Source organism: Danio rerio, chromosome 20 (assembly GCF_052040795.2).
Source record: "Danio rerio strain M-AB ecotype USA chromosome 20, GRCz13ab, whole genome shotgun sequence".
NCBI classification, from domain to species: domain Eukaryota; kingdom Metazoa; phylum Chordata; class Actinopteri; order Cypriniformes; family Danionidae; genus Danio; species Danio rerio.
In genome coordinates, this window is record NC_141040.1 from 51,039,031 (window position 1) to 51,056,988 (window position 17,958).

Here is a 17,958-nt window from a genome sequence, read left to right on the forward strand (position 1 = left end):
AGTTTTACATTTAATCTATTTCTGCAACATTTCTAAACATTATTGTTTTCATTTCTTATGAATAACTACTGTAATTATACCTTTTTAACATCAATATGAGATATGTTTTGACCTAATTTGAGACAAGTTTACCATGTGGGTGAGAGTGAGGATCTTTAATGTAGTTTTATTTTTATTTTGCTTAAAAACGGAATATACTGATAGTCATTATACTCTTGCTATAAAGTTATCATGTGTTGCATATTCCAAATTAACATACTTTTAAAAAAAGAAGTACGAAGTGTGATATTTATTTTTATCTTGCCCCTCTATATTAATATTTTAAAAGCACCAGACATCGGACGTCAGTAAAAGCTTCTCAGTCATTGGACAAAAGCATCACCTTACAGTAGCCACTGGAAACGATGAGAGCGTCGCTCTGATTGGTCAAAGTAATCACCTCAGAGCGGCTACTGTGAATCATGAGATCTGCACGCTGATTGGACGGGAGGATCACCTCACAGCTGTCACTCAAAGCAGTACCTGCGCGAGCCCGAAATAAAACAAACTATCAGCGCCCGCCCACAACTTATTATTATTGGCTCTCGGTCGGTCCAGTCCTGTTAGCCGGAGGATTCAACACATTCCCTTTCTGTTAGCGATGTAATGGGATTTAAAGAGGCCATTCAGGAGCGCAATGTAAAGGCGTGAATGTGAATGAAAGTAACCCGGAGAGAGGAAGGAAACAAGTCGTTTTCTTCGATTGGCTGATTTTTCTTAGCAGCGTATATTTCGGTGTACGTGACGTCACGCACGTCGGTCTACTGACACCGAGTATGACCGTGAGAATATGAATATATATGAATATTACTGTATCTGTGCCTCACTGCTCTGAAAACACGATGAGCTGAACGGAGCTACACTACAGCAGGTGAGAGAGAGACTTTATGCATTGATTAACACCTATGTCACTTCGTTTTGTGTATTTAAGCTGTGTGTGTGTATGTGTGAACTATTATAGTGAGCTATTGATGTTTTAAGATGTTGACATTGTTAAGTGATGCATTGTTTTCGTATTTATAACTGAATACATATGTAATAACAACTGTTAATGAGTCAATGTTTTCTTTCACACTTTCTGAGCTATTAAGTTATCACATTTGGTGTTAATAATGCTCATATTTGTCCTGAATTACAAGAAATTTTGCTTTTAAAGTCTGAGATTATGTAATGTTTTACAACATACATTTTACAACCATTTACATTGTAATTGAATAAAATAAGACAAGTAAGCATTCTATAATATAAAGTATCCATTTAAATATGAAATGAAAGTTATGCAAATTATTTACTAAATTATAAAATGTATAATATTTATTTTATAAATGTAATATATTATATTAAAGATATATTTCATATATATATATATATATATATATATATATATATATATATATATATATATATATAATGTCTGTTTAACGTAGGGAAGATTTTTTTCAACATATTTTTAAACATAATAGTTTTAATAATTGATTTCTAATAACTGATTTATTTTATCTTTGCCATGATGACCGTAAATAATATTTATCTAGATATTTTTCAAGACACTTCCATACAGCTTAAAGTGACATTTAAAGGCTTAACTAGGTTAATTAGGTTAACTAGGCAGTTTAGGGTAATTAGGCAAGTTATTGTATAACAATAGTTTGTTTAGCTTAAAGGGGCTAATCTTTTTTTTTTTTTTTTTTTACCAAAAATGTATTTTAAAACATTTAAAACTGCTTTTGTTCTAGCTGAAATAAAACAAACAAGACTTTCTACAGAAGAAAAAATATTATCAGACATACTATGAAAATTTCCTTGCTCTATTAAACATCATTTGGAAAATATTTAAAAAAGTAAAAAAAAAAAATACATAAAAAGGGGGGCTAATAATTCTGACTTCAACTGTTTATATATATATATATATATATATATATATATATATATATATATATATATATATATATATATATATATATATATATATATATATATATAAACCTCTAAGTGCCATCTAAAATTTTCTTCTAAAATTAGCCTTTTTATCAGGCTCCTACAGTATGTCTTGATTCAGTAATCTCACTTTTATGGCAAACAATAGGTTATTTTCATCACTTTTAAATAACTAAATAACTAAATAACTTTAAATAACTAAACATAAGAGGCTATATATATATATATTTATATTAGGCATGGGCCAGTATAAGTCTGTGACAGTATGATAACCTTGAATAAAAATACCACGGTTTCATGGTAATTATTGTGATTACTGCTCTTGTTTTTAAATGTCTGGGTAAAACTAAACAAAAATAAATACATTTTCCCATTGAACACCAAAATGTTTTTTTTAAGAAACATACTATTTTGGAACAGTAAACATATCAGACTAAATAGTTAAAATAAATCATTGATTTGTGCTCTATTCATTATTTTCAAAAACGTAGATGTGTAGGAGATTAAGTCTTATATTTAATACAAGATATGTCTTCGATCCTCTTCATTTTTTGTTAGGTCTTTCTGATAATAATTTGAAGAATGCAAGAAACAGGAAGTTGTTTAACTTTCATACATATGCTGCCCTTGAGTGTATGTTTCTCAAATGGATATCTAATAAACCACTGACAGTATCAGAATGGCATAAGGTAATATTTGATCTTATGTCATTGGAATATTTTACCCACTGGTCAGGGAGAAAAAGTGATACTTTTTTATCAGATCTGGACTCCTTTCCTTGAATATGTAGGTCCCAGGATTTCAGGTACATTTTTGCAAAACCTTAGACCACCATAAACGTTGCCTAATTCATGTTTTCTTCTATTATTATTATTACTTTGTATTTTTATGTCTTCTTTTTGATCTTCATTATGTGCTGTGATGTTGAGAAATTTCTTGGTTGTAATCTGTGGTCATTGTCCAATCCTACTGACCCCAAACTTTTGACCGGTAGTGAATATTTAGTACATTTATTTATAGTAATATAACATAATAATATATGTAATGACATAATTCTAATTTATATTATAACATGTAACAATAAATGAATAATTCTGCTGTATGATCATATTTGATTATATAACTTCGCTCTCTCTCGCTCAGTTTTGCGTTTCCTCTTTGCATGTGAAGGACAGTTTTGAATAACGTGTCTAATTGCAAGCCCAGGACTCGAACGGTTCACTACTGCATTGACTCTGCTTAGTGCTTCTCCTCTGTATATTTCTGGAATCATCTGTCCTCGTAACTCAATCAGCACGTCTGGGGCCGACATTATTAACTTATGGTGGAATATGACACCAGGAAGAGAGCAGCAGCATAGATAATCTCACACGAGCACACTCAGGTTCTGTGTGTAACTATAAAACAGATTCTGTGAGTTTACTAGGGTCTGTAAGGGTGTTCAGTAGAGGATGCTTCATTTCATCCAGACTAAGTTTATAATAAATGCATCATGGCTGTTTGATCAAGCACATTAGTAACTGGTGACAGAACTGCTTGTACTGTGATATTCATTAAAGCTTCAGCAGATTGACAGAAGATCAATATTGCATCGCTGCTTGTGAGGGTATCAGATTGACCGGAGAAGAGTAAACAAAGTAGGATAGCATTTTTAGAAAAGATGTACTTGATGTACTGTCACTTTCACATCACTGTACTATCATGAATTACAGTGTTATGCCATTCGCTAAAATTAAGTGGGGGCAGCATAGTGGCTTAGTGGTTAGCACTGTCGTGTCACAGCAAGAAGGTCGCTAGTTCGAGTACTGGCTGGCCAGTTATCATTTCTCTTTGGAGTTTACATGTTCTCCCCATGTTGGCTTGGGTTTCCTCCGGTTGCTCTAGTTTTCCAAAAGTAGGGTTGCACAGAGTTTACCGTGTTCTTTGTACTTGGGCCACTTCTCTTCTCCATCTACACGACATCTTTAGGATCAGTCATCCAGAAACATGGATTCTCCTACCACTGCTATGCTGATGATACCCAGCTATAACCTCTCTTTTCACCCTGATGATCCCTCGGTTCCGGCTCGCATCTCAGCCTGCCTGTCGGACATTTCACACTGGATGAAAGATCATCATCTTCAGCTTAACCTCGCGAAAACGGAAATGCTTGAAGTTTCTGCCAACCCGACTCTACATCATAACTTTACAATCTAGATGAATGGGGCAAACATTACTGCATCCAAAACGGTGAAAAGCCTAGGAGTAACGATTGATGACCAACTAAACTTCTCTGACCACATCTCTAGAACTGCTCGATCTTGCAGATTCGCACTCTACAACATCAGAAAGGTCTGACCCTTCCTATCTGAACATGCAGCTCAACTCCTTGTTCAAGCTCTTGTTCTCTCCAGACTGGACTATTGCAACTCTCTACTAGGGCTGCTCGATTTTTGGAAAAATCATAATCACGATTATTTTGGTCATAATTGTGATCACGATTATTTAAAATGATTATCAGTTAAAGTCAAAATTATTAGCGCTCCTGAGAATTTTTTTTTTAAATAAATATTTCCCAAATGATGTTTAACAGAGCAAGGAATTTTAACAGTATTTCCTATAATATTTTTTCTTCTAGGTTTATTTGTTTCTTATCTTAGCTAAAACAAAAGCAGGTTAAATATTTTTTGATTTGCTTTAGCCCCAGGGCCCAATAGCCACGTTTCCACTATCGCGCCTAAAGCGAGCGAGCCAGGGCGAGCCAAGGCCTGTGGCGTTTCCACTGTCACTTCCGGGGCCTAATCGGGCCAAAGCGGGGCTTTCTTGGGGCCAGCAGCCGGCCTTTTTCGGCCCGCCGAATACCTTGGGCCAAAGAGGGCCAGCCATGGCTTCGGGGCGGAGTGAAAGGAGAGGCGGGCACAGTTTTCCGATCGCACACGAGTACATGCGCCAAACACATAAACAAACAAATAAATAAATAAATAAGGGAAAGAAAACATCTGGAACAAATTTTTATAAGTGACTTTTCTTTGCTGCATCTCTTTGATGTTTCAATAACGCATAATAATCTTTACACCATATTAAAGACACAGCAGACAGTAAAGGTTTTCAAGAGGTTTTGTCAAGTTTAATAAGTGTGTTTTTGCGCGTTTAGATGCCTGTGTATATGTGTGAGAGAGGAAAAGAGCGCTCCCTTCATAGCTCTGTTGATGCCGCGAGCTGCTTTTTTTCTTTTATTTTTATTGTTTAAATTTATTTTGGAGATAAGTACACTATATGAATACAACAGAAAGACATTAAACTTTACAAATTTCATGTCCACTTTTGTAGGCTCAAAACAATAGTGTCATATCTAGATAAAATAGCCCTATATTGAAATAGGCTAATTTAAAGAATTACAACAATTAGGTACTCATATATTAGGTACTATAACAAACTGTTTCAAATTTATATTAAACTTTCATTTGTAAAATTCAAAATTCAAATTTTCAAATTCATTTCATTTTTCGCTGAAGTGGGCGGTTTGAGTGACGTTCGATTCGGGGGATGTTCTGGGGGCGGGGTTTGCATGACGCGCTGCGAGCTACTAGCCCCACAGTGGAAACGCGACATGATTTCCGCCTCACTGCTCAACCTCCGGGGCGATTGGCCCGGCCTGGCCCGATATAAGCCCTGGCTCGCACTGGCCTGATAGTGGAAATGCGGCTAATGTGTTCTTAATCCGGCCCTGCTGAGGGGCCCATTAATGTGTCACGGTTGGTGAGGGGGAAAAAAAAAAAAAGAGCGAAGACACAATTGCAGAAAAATGTTGGATTATTTATTATAAAATACAAATAAAAATAAAAGGCACAACAAAACTACCCCGAAGGGGAAAACATGAATAAAAAAGCAAAAACAAACTTGACAGGGCTGGCAGGACAAAACAGGACTGGAGACAACAAAACAGAGTAATATCGACGACGAACTGGCACAGGACTGAAAACATGAGGGGATTATAAAGCAAAAGTAAATTGACACACAGGTGAACATGACAAACTAATAATGAGTTAACAAGGAGGGTGGGACTAGACAATAGATGGGAGAGCGCATGACACAGAGAGACAACACAAGCCATGCGCTCACATAAAACAGGACAAGAACATGCAGCCAATGAGAGAACTCATTAACCGCATGTTCATGACAAGACAAGCACAACACTGAAGCACACGACGAAAGCACGTGACCACAATGTAAACACCGAGCCACGTGCTTTGACAAGAGACGCAAGACACAATAGATAAACACCTTAACGTGCGCTCACACATAAGCAACGCGCATGCTTCATCTCAGCGCCAACCAAAACTGAAACCAACTAGACGGAGGCGCCGAGAATAAAGCAGCGCGATGCTAACAGAACAAACACAAACACTAGTACAAGAGCGCGCGCGTCTGAGGGACGCAGAGCGTGCGCGGCCACATCAAGCGGCAGCGCGCACACTCTGCGTACACCCACGACGGCGCGCGCGCGCACACAGAGACAGAAACAGGACCAGACATGGGTAGTGTCAGAGCTCTGCCACCAAAACAAGAATTTACAAGACCAGAGTGGCAGAACCCTGACATAATGATGATCTCTCTCATTAGCATGTTTTTGAATCTACCACTATGCTGACATTATGCTTGCATTTGTAGCTCCGCCCTCTTTTAAAAAGAGCCCAATCTCATTTGGATTTAAAGCGACAGCCACCAAAATGGCTAAATTAAGTTCAAAGCCTTAAATGGTCAGTTTCAGAGAGTTATAAAACATTATCTGTGTGGCATTTTGAGCTGAACCTTGACATACACACTTTAAGGACATCAGACACTTATTTTACATCTTGCAAAAGGGGCATAATAGGTCACAGAGAAGAAGCAAGACACAGAGAGCGGCTGAAAGGATTCAAATATGGTAAAACTCAACTAGAGGAGAGCTGTAAAACGAGCATATTAAAAAAAAGTGTTTCTTTAGCAACTGTGCTGTATAGAGCTCATACTGACCATAATTCTCAATATAGAGGTTTCATAAATTGGCATCTCTCCATTTGTCTCCATGCAGACTCAGACCATGAATTACGTGGGTCAGCTGGCGGGGCAGGTGTTCGTGCAGGTGAAGGAGCTCTACAGAGGTCTGAATCCTGCTACACTCTCCGGCTGCATCGATGTCATTGTTGTCCGGCAGCCGGACGGAGCGCTGGTCTGCTCTCCATTTCACGTGCGCTTCGGAAAAATGGGCGTCCTGAGATCACGAGAGAAAGTGGTGAGTGTCATGAAAAACAACGGATTTCAGTCACAGAGACAACACAACAAGCTCTGACCTTCATGTTTTTATCATTCAGGTGGACATTGAGATTAACGGCGAGCCTGTTAATTTACACATGAAGTTGGGCGAAAATGGAGAGGCTTTCTTTGTGAAGGAGACAGAAGATGATCAGGTGCAAAACATCAGAGAAAAATTTTTTTTCTTCATTTAGCAATATTCATGCTACTTCCCTTTCCTTTCTAGACTCCATTTTCTTCTATTCCTATCAGTAGTGGGGTTTACATCCTTACATGAAGCAAATCTTTTCAATAATTAAAAAATCTCTAATTCTGATTAGGTGTGTTTCCATCGAGTTAGAGGAGCTCACTGTAGCAGGGCTCGAAATTAACTTTTTTTACTTAGTAGCACCGGTGCTCCCAACTTCAAATATTTAGGAGCACCAAAAAAAATTTAGGAGCACCAGAAAAAATTTAGGAGCACCCACCAAAAATGAATGAGCATCGCTGCAAATTGTTTTTTAAGGGATTTATTGTATTTTAAAACAACTTTAATAGGACTGACAAAAACCAGAAACAACTATCTAACTAATGCTGCAAAGACATTGATATTTGTGTGCAATAATTCCAAAATGAATGTCTAATAATTAGGCCATAGAATATTAATGATGATAAAAAATGACAATAATAGTAACAATGAATTCCATTTCTCATTATGATGCTGCCTTGAATGTGCATGAATGTAGGTTATCTGCTATAAAAAGTCTGTTACTTTATGAAAAATAATTGTATAGTTTGCATCAAACAAAAATGAATCATTGCAGTGAGAAATATTGATTTTGTACTGCTGTTTTTATATGCATGTCAATTTAATAAATAATATTTCTGCTACAAAACAAACAAAAGATTATAATAAATCATTCAATGATGAAAGCTGCAAAGCAGTCATCAGTAACTAAATATAAAAATAATATACACCTCAAAAAAGAATAGACAAAAGAAAGTAAGTAAAGTCTCACTTCTATCACTCTTTAAAAGTTTTGGTTTCAGTTTGTGTCAATTTAAAGGTTCAGTCTGAGCTGATCTTCATTTTTCTGTGTTTGTGGAAAGCAGGCGAGTCAGCCGACCCAATTTATGAGTAGGCAGAGCAGGATTCTTGCGCTAACCATCGGCGCAATACCGGTCTTTGTTATGAGCCGCAGTTTCAGTGTAAACTTAGTAAAGGCGAGCTTCTTTGGCGATGATATGTACAGTATTAGATTTGACTTTTAGCGGACATTTGTGCTGAACTCGCAGTGAATGCAACGCATGGAGATTCGGGCACCTTCTCCAAGAAGCGCGTACTCGATTGATCTCAGCTGGCGGATCATTATTCACCACGTGACGTGTCATGATCGCTTTCATCTGCGCCTCAATTTAGGTGGGTTTTGCAAACCTGTGTGCTTTAAGTTTTCACTCTTCAGCCGTTTGCATTTCCTGTGGTCATAAAAGCTCCTTCCCTGTCATCTGGCAGCGGAATACCGTGAGTGAATGACAGCTAATATGAACCAATATAGCGGCAGGGAAGAGCGATTCAGCACGTTTTTACAAAAAATCAAAACAGGTCGCACTACAACCATTATCTGCAGTCGCACTAATGCTCCCAGATATATTATGAGGTCGCATAGATTAATTTTCGGGCGCATATGCGACCAAAATGGTCGCAATTTCGAGCCCTGCTGTAGTATTGGTAACCTAGCAACCAACAGTAAACAAGGCAAGCATAATGGAGTCACATGGGTCTAATGTTTGCTAGTTTACATCTCCCGCTATTCGCGTTACCCTTTTTGGAAAGCCAAATCAAATGAACAAAGATTTTTTTTTTTTTTGCGAATTAAATGTAACATTGAGCATTTCCATCACTCGCTTCTCATGTGACACTTCAAAATGCGCATTAGCACAGAGTGATGGAAACCCAGATACCGAGAACAGCAAACACAAGCTCTGTGAATTTGACCAGCAGAGCATCTAAGCATATCAGATCTTGGCTGAACTCAAAGAACACACAAACTCAAAGCTGGATGTGAAAACTGTGTTCAGTGCTGTGTGAAACCAAGCTCAAAGCCTAATGTGACCCTTTTGTGATCTTAATCCAGTTTTCTAGAACAGAGCTGCATTCTGGAAAAGATTAAAGCAGTTATTCTAGAGCAGGGGTTTTCAAAGTGTGAGGCGCGCCTCCCCTGGGGGGCACCAGAGCATGTCAGGGGAGGCGCGGGAAAAAATATTATATAATAAAAATATATATAAATATAAAAATATTTTAATTAAACAAAGCTAAAAAAAAATAATACGTCAAAAATAAGAAAACCTTTTTTACCCAGAAGGCCATAGCTGTGAATTCGCTTCTGTTTGGCAAGCCCACCAATACAGGTATATGCCTGCTAATACAATGGATCGGTTTCTGAGACCCCCCGATTCAAAGCCTTCAAGTTCAGGGCTTAAACCCAAAAGACGACAATATGATGATCACTATTTGAGTTTAGGATTTACGTGGACAGGACCAGCTGATGAACCACGACCTTTATGTGTGGTTTGTCAAGATATTTTGGCTAATGACAGCATGAGACCCACTAAACTTCGACTGTTTTGACTGGGATGGACAGTTCCTGGAATAATTGCACTTTCATGCAAATGATGATAAAAGTGAGTTAACAGTCTGACATCTGTCTGTGTCTTTATATATACTGTGTATATATATATATATTGTGTGTGTGTGTTTGTGTGTGTGTGTGTGTGTGTGTGTGTGTGTGCGTGTGTGGGAGGAGGGGGCGCCAATGGATAAGTTGTGTCAAAAGGGAGGCCCACTGTCTTAGACTTTGAAAAACAACCTAGCTCTCCCATGTGGTCTCCCATCCAGGTCCTGACCGGGTACAGCCCTGCTTAGCTTCAGTGGGCGACCATGTGAGAGTTGCTGAGAGCTAGCTACCAGCTTTTATTTCTGCCAATAGCCGGCAAAATAATCTGTGATTCTTGTAGAGTTCGTCTGCTGTCTGTTTATGCCATTTTTCTGTTATTATTTATGATAGGAGTAAATAGGTTGCAGCTAAAATCTGCAGGAAGGTAGATCTCCAGGATCAGGGTTAAGCACCTCTAGAGTAACCTGTGAACACACACACACACACACACACACACACCATTATGCACAAATGGACATGCAGCACTACAACTTGGATCACTGCTTATGCTAGGCTTTGCTTCATTCTTGTTTTGAATAAATATGTGCTTATGAAACAAATATAGGTGACCTAATGCATAAATATGAATAATTATGACATAACTTACAGGTCATAATTATGGTATAGTTACGGTTAAAAGCAGTAGCACAAAAAGGAATAGAATATATAGCAAAAAAGCAACAATATTTGTGTAGATTAGTACATTTGTTAATTCTTTATGATATGTAGTTACCTGTGAATTAAAGTATGCTTCAGTGTTGCTAGTGCTGTATCTCCATTTGTGTGTAAAGGTGTGTATGTGTGTGTGTGATACACATTCACAGGTTACTCCTATCATATGGGTTATTTATCCTTAATTAGAGCCACAGTGTTAAAAAGGCTGACAAGCTTTTATTTCTGCCAATCAGCGAGTGATCTCATGTTGATTGTACATGGAAGTGTTTTAGTATCTTGGCTCAGTTGGCGTTTCTGTGTGGAGTTTGCATGTTCTCCCTGCCTTCGTGTGGGTTTCCTCCGGGTGCTCCGGTTTCCCCCACAGTCCAAAGACATGCGGTACAGGTGAATTGGGTAGGCTAAATTGCCAGTAGTGTATGAGTGTGTGTGTGAATGTGTGTGTGGATGTTTCCCAGAGATGGGTTGCGGCTGGAAGGGCATCCGCTACGTAAAAACTTGCTGGATAAGTTGGCAGTTCATTCCGCTGTGGTAACCCCGGATTAATAAAGGGACTAAGCCCTTTATTTATTATAAAATGAATGAATGAATTTGTTGTAGACCACACACACACACACACCAACCCACATGGATCCCCAAAGTGATTGTTAGCACTTGCATGCTCAGTACTTGTTAGACACTTTATGGGAAGAATAAAGAATCAAAGGAATTCTGGATTGATTGCATTGTTTGTCTCTGACAATGAGAGGATTAATTGCAGACTGTAACCTATGCATGTATTTATTGTTTTACTTTAAAGACTAGCTATTCAGAGTTCACTACAAATGCCTACAGTACTATGGCTATAGCCTTAGGTTCTTGCTGGTAGCATACAGCAGTCTAAATAGCCTAAATCCCACATTATCTGCTGATAAAGACATTTTAAAATGTACGGGAGTTCTGCTTACAACTGTTAAACACAGTGTAGGTTACTGTCAGAGGAATGGCATGATAATCACTTAGTATATTTTAGTATAATGACTTAGAAGTATATTTTCTGTTTTCTTATCTCCTCTACCGCACTATTGTCCTACGATGCAGCAGCCGAATTTAAACCTTTCGAGAATATTTCTGTTAGTTTTATGCATTTGGCAGCATCTGATTTTAAGGCCAGGCGAGGCAGTGGCGCAGTAGGTAGTGCTGTCGCCTCACAGCAAGAAGGTCGCTGGGTCGCTGGTTTGAACCTCAGCTCAGTTATCGTTTCTGTGTGGAGTTTGCATGTTCTCCCTGCCTTCGCATGGGTTTCCTCCGGGTGCTCCGGTTTCCCCCACAGTCCAAAGACATGCGGTACAGGTGAATTGGGTAGGCTAAATTGTCCGTAGTGTATGAGTGTGTGTGTGAATGTGTGTGTGGATGTTTTCCAGAGATGGGTTGTGGCTGGAAGGGCATCCGCTGCGTAAAAACTTGCTGGATAAGTTGGCGGTTCATTCCGCTGTGGCAACCCGGATTAATAAAGGGACTTAGCCGACAAGAAAATGAATGAATGGATGATTTTAGGGCCCTCTTTTTGCTATCTCTGATACTTTCGGCACCGCCTTTACTTTTTTTACGGTCCATTTCTGAAAATGATCTTGTGTTACACTTGCTGTTTGTTTGACGTTCTTGCCAGATTTTGATTGAGTTGGATCAGGGCGGCCCATCGAAACCAGCCACCCATTTATTATTTACAACATTTATTATTATTATTACTATCATCATCATCATCATCATAATTTCACATCTTGCAAGAGATAAAAGCTGCCTGCATGTAAAAACAATGCATATTACAAAAAAACCTGACCGGCCCACATTTAAAGAATGGTCCGGCCTTTCTGGCATTTACCAGAATTGCCAGATGGCCAGTCCGCCCCTGGCTTCCATAGTATTCTATGTATTTATCTTTCCTGCTAAGGAAATCAGTGGTTACACGTTTTCAGCTTTCTTCAAAAATACTTCTTTAGTGTTCAACAGAAGAAATAAACAATTTTTGGATTTCAAACCACTTGAGGGAAGAGTAAACAGTGAGTTAATTGACATTTTTGGGTGAACTATCCCTTCAAGACCACTGTGAATGTTAGACAGCTTTAGCATTGAATAGAAATGAGACGTTTATGAGACTCAGACTTTGTGGTTTGTTGAGATCAGCTGAGCAGACATCCTCTTTATATACCCACAGAGTCTTATTTTCATTATTTCATGATTTTGTTTTGATATGGCATTGTATACTATTACACTCACATTATAATTTCAAAGTAATGTTGCACAAACTCAAAACACACACTTACTTCACACTATTCATGCTGCTTTCCTCAATTTACAGAACACTTTTGTCATTCATTTTCCCTCAGCTTAGTTCCTTTATTCATCAGGGGTCACCACAATGGAATGAACCGCCAACCTATCCAGCATATGTTTTACACAGCAGATGCCATTCCAGCTGCAACCCAGTACTGGAAAACACCCACACACTCATTCACTACAGCCCATTTAGCTTCATCAATTCACAGACGAATGCAGTGCATGTCTTTGGACTGTGGAGGAAACGTTACCAGAGCACCCGGAGGAAACCCACACCAACACGGGGAGAACATGCAAACTTCACACAGAAATGCCAACTGGCCCAGCCTGGACTCAAACCAGTGACTTTCTTGTTGTTTGACTAACCACTGCGCCCCCATGTCGCCTAGAACACCTTTGTATTTTATAATATTTTTTTCCCACAGGAAGTAATTCCGCCTTACCTGGCAACATCTCCCATTCCGTCCGATGAAGGGGTTATGATGGGATCAAGCAATGAGAATAGCCAAATGAAGAAGAGGAGGAAGAGGAGGAAGAAGTGCAGAATGGAGGGTGTGAAAAGAGAGGAGAGCGTGGAGTTCTCGGATGAGGAGCTGTTCAACATGGACATCAACAGCAGCGAGCAATCCGATCAGAACAGGTCAGCTGGCCATTTTCAAGGTCCTGTAAATTAAAACAAAGTTTTTTAGATGCTAGTATGAGTATTTTTAGTTTTAAGGTGATCTGTAATCTAGTGTGCTCCAAAACAGTGACTAAATTTGCGTTTAGTAGATGTAAACAAGATATAAACATCCAAAGCCTGCAGTTTGTCTTGTCCGCCTTAATCACTGGTCACCAAACTTGTTCCTGGAGTGCCGGTGTCCTGCAGATTTTAGCTCCAACCCTAATTAAACACACCTGAACAAGCTAATCAAGGTCTTACTAGGTGTATTTGAAACATCCAAGCTGGAGCTAAACCCTGCAGGGACACCGGCCCTCCAGGACCAGGATTGGTGACCCCTGGCCTAAATGGATCAGCGGTTTTATTCACGTCACCTCATACTTCAGTTTCACATTAAATCATAACCAATGAAATGCTCTCTAGTATCTGACATGCCCCGCCCCTTCAAGACTTTTTTTTTTACTTTTCATTTGATGCACTAGAGTTCAACCACTCACTGAGCTATGAAATAATGCTATTGGCTTCTTTTTAAAAAAAGGGGGAGGAGCTACTCTATTTCCTGCCCTCTCTTCATGTTTTAGTTAAGATTACGTCAAACATCAAATAAAAAAATGCATATTTAAAATAATTTCACGAGACCTTAAGATGTTAAATAGAGAATGCAAAAATATCAAAATAGATATATTTGATGTATAACAAAGTTAAGTAAAGTTTCACCAAGGCTGAATTAATGTGCTTATACAGTGATATTATAAAATAAATAAAAAAATCAATAAATGTTTTCTAATATAATTTGCTTTTAAAATATATTTATTCTCTTAAACAGATTTTTTTTTAAATTCTGATGGTAAAGCTCTAAAATGCTGATTTCGTGCTGAGTTATAATATATTTCCGATGCAATATTTGATAATGTATTTCAGTTTTTATCAGTGATGGAAACATTTGTGGTACTTAATGTTTTTGTGGTAAGCATGATACACAACAGTAAAATAAAAAATAGTAAATAGAATAAAAACAGTAAACAAATAGTAAAAAAATAAAAACAGTGTGGTGAGGGGGCGTGGCCGAGAGCCGTGGGAACGGAATGAGGCCGCCGCGTAAGTGGATACACCTGAGCTGCGCACCGGCCTCGGATCCCACGGAAGAAGATCTGGACTATAAGAGGAGGAACGATGGCAGAGGAAGCCAAGAGAGGACCGGGCCCGGTCATATTGTTTTACTTTTGTTTTCAGTTTGACAGCAGTCTCATTGAGGAGCTGCCGTTCATATTATAAATAAATATTTTAAAACTAAGTCGGTTCTCCGCCTCCTTCTTCCCGGCGGCCAAAGGGCTGTGAATTCAAACAGATATTCGGCAAAGACATATTAAACTGCTTAAATGTAACAACAAAAACATTCAAAATTTCCCCAAAAGATTATATTCAAATTTCAAAATAAATACATTTTTTTTTACTTTGAAAAATGATTTGCAAAAAATATTAAAAGGACAGTTCATCCAAAAAACATAAAAATAATTTTTAAACACTGTTTACTCGGCTTAGTCCCATTTTACTCAGCATAGTCCCTTATTTATCAGTGTTCGCCACAGCGGAATGAACCGCCAACTATTCCAACATATGTTTTACACAGCAGATGACCTTTCAGCTGCAAGCCAGTACTGGGAAACACCCATACACTCACATTCACACTCATACACTACAGCCAATTTTGTTTACCCAATTTACCTATACCGCATGTCTTTGGACTGCACGGGAAACTGGAGCACCCAGAGGAAACCTACACCAACACGGGTGGAACATGCAAACTCCACACAAAAATGCTCACATCAAACTTTATATATATATATACATTTGTTTAAATTAATATATATTAACTAATATATAATAAATTAACTATAACTAACTTATATAATTTAACTAACATAAATTAGTTTTCTTTTGTTGAATGCTAAAAAAGATATTTTGAGGAATGTAGGAAATGGCTTCCACTGACATCTGTTGTAGAAACACAGATATACTGTGTACTCTGGACGTCATTGGCTGCCGGTTTCCAACATTCTTCAAAATCTTCTTTTGAGTTCAACAGAAGAAAGAAACTCTAACAGGTTTGGCACAAGTGAAAGGGGGATTAATTGATGACAGAATTTACATTTTTGGGTGAACTATTCCTTTAAGCAGCAGAAATAAACGTTCATTTAAAGTGTTTATTACATTTTTAGACTATATTGCTTAACACTGGATATTTTTATGTGTTTAGAGACCTGTCGAGTGGAGGATCATCCACTGGAAACAAACCAAATACATGTTATGCACACTCAGATGGAGACTGGAGCCCTGTTCACAGGTAAAGCACAAACACACACACTCACAGTATAGAATAGTTTCAAATAATCTTTTTACTGCTTTCTCTATTGTTTCTTTATGTTTTTTCTGGAATTAAAATTAATTTTGTCGCATTTTTGGGTGACAATACATAGATGTAAAAAAAACAAAACAATGAAACGTTTTAAGCGTGTCTATTTTCAACCGCATACAGAGGTAATGCATTTGACCCGATAACATTTGTTCAAACAACCAGCTACATTCTCAGCCTACTGACCTAATTCTTATACATTACTGGACATGTTGTTAAATGTTTCAGCCAGGACTTAAACTTTGCCTTCTGAAATCTTAAAGGGGACCTTTAATCCAAAAATCACTTTTATAAGAGGTTTAAACACAGATGTGCGGAAACAGTTTCAGCTTCTAATGGTAAAAATGTTTTTATTTAATTGTTTATAATCAAACTTGATAAAAACAGTCTGTAGAAACACTTTGATTGACATTCTCCCTTTGTACGTGTCAGAGGAGAAAAGCCCCTCCCGACTAGTGACGTTCATTAACATAGGACAGGGGTTCTCAAACTTTTCAGCCCGGGACCCCCAAAATAACAATGCCAATGACTCGCGACCCCCACTATTTTCGTAAGAGGTTATAATCATACAAACGTTGCACACAACACTCACACAAACCAATCAGCCTATATAAACACAAGCATATTGACAACACAAGAAAGTGCAACAGTCCCATATAATTTTTATTATTATTATTTTATATTAACCTCATCTAATTAGACTGGTGGGCACAATATTTAAGTTTCATCCCAAGTCTTTTCTTGGTTTAATTTTGGAGACTGCCACTTACACATCATACTCCATGTTTAGTGTCCTGTTTGTATTTTAAATGTACGTGAGTGCTGTAACGGTGTCAGAAAGTTTAGCTAGTGCTGTAAAATCTGGTGCACTGACGCTATTGCTTTGTCATTAATCTAATGTTGCAACCAATGTAAAAAACAACAACCCAAAGGCTGATGGCTTTTTGTTTGGATACTGTATTTTTTATATAACTATTTTTTATCTTCTGTAGGTTATGGATTAACAATAGTAATCATAAAAGTTTATTCAAATTTATTAGATTTTTGTAAATCACCAAGCGACCCCCTCTCATTGTCCCGCGACCCCCCAGGGGGTCCCGACCCCCACTTTGAGAACCACTGACATAGGATGTCAGTCTTGAATCTGCCACTATGCTGACACACAGGCATTTCTGGCTCTGCCCTCTTCTAAAAAGAACACAACCTCATTTGAAGAGACAGTCACCAAAACAGCACAATTAGGATCAAAGCCTAAAAGGGTGAGTTTCAAAGAGTTATAAACTATTATTTGTGTGGTATTTTGAGCTGAAACTTCACATACACGCTTTAGGGACATCTTATTTTACATCCTGTAGAAAGAGGCATAATAGGTCCCCTTTAAGTGTTGTTTTGAAGGCAATAAAAATGTGAAAAGCACTCTTGATTCTAACACAAACCCATAGGAGCTGTTTACACTTGCTTACTTCACACGTATTTTCTGATCGGATCACATTACTACAAGTGTGATCAGTTTAAAGGTCTGCACTAAGAGATTTGAAATGTAAACCTTACCTATAAAAATAGTACCAAACCATTAATAAAATAAAGTGACACTCACCCAATGGGACTATTTGCATGTGAAATGTATGCGTAAATCCTGTTTGTTCAGTAAGTAGTGTTTTGACTGTCGTCTCTTTTTCTCTCCAGTCTTAATGCGTCTCGTCCCTGCAGCCCTAAGAGTGACTCTGAGCTGCTGTGTAAAAACCACCAGGAGGATTCAGCCATGTCGTGGTCCTGGGGGGAATTACCACAAACCGCCAAGGTCAGAATTATCCTAAAAGCCAATTTTCTTGTTGCGATCAATTGCTGAAGCGTTTACCAGGGTTTATGGTATTATCCCAACATTGACCTAAGCTACAAAAAAAGGTTACTTTAACAGGTATAATGAGGAAAAAGGTTTACGAAGTATGTGC

General features: G+C 38.0%; 1 protein-coding gene across 8 annotated transcripts in view; it reads left to right on the plus strand.

The window, feature by feature from the left end:
- lpin1b (lipin 1b) overlaps window positions 1-17,958 on the plus strand; it is a 67,086-nt gene that overhangs the window by 5,744 nt on the left and 43,384 nt on the right. For 6 of the 8 annotated variants that reach the window (XR_015518918.1, XR_015518919.1, XR_015518920.1 and 3 more), the window contains exons 1-6: window positions 571-910; window positions 7,031-7,231; window positions 7,311-7,406; window positions 13,358-13,572; window positions 15,851-15,937; window positions 17,693-17,807. Coding sequence is in view for 3 of the 8 variants with exons in the window: in XM_087298742.1 (XP_087154868.1) it covers window positions 7,040-7,231; window positions 7,311-7,406; window positions 13,358-13,572; window positions 15,851-15,937; window positions 17,693-17,807 (705 nt within the window). In the remaining 5 variants the exon portion in view is untranslated. Of the gene's footprint in view, window positions 1-570; window positions 911-7,030; window positions 7,232-7,310; window positions 7,407-13,357; window positions 13,573-15,850; window positions 15,938-17,692; window positions 17,808-17,958 lie in introns of those variants that run through there. The other 2 variants (XR_015518917.1, XM_087298741.1) reach the window with 1 other exon arrangement.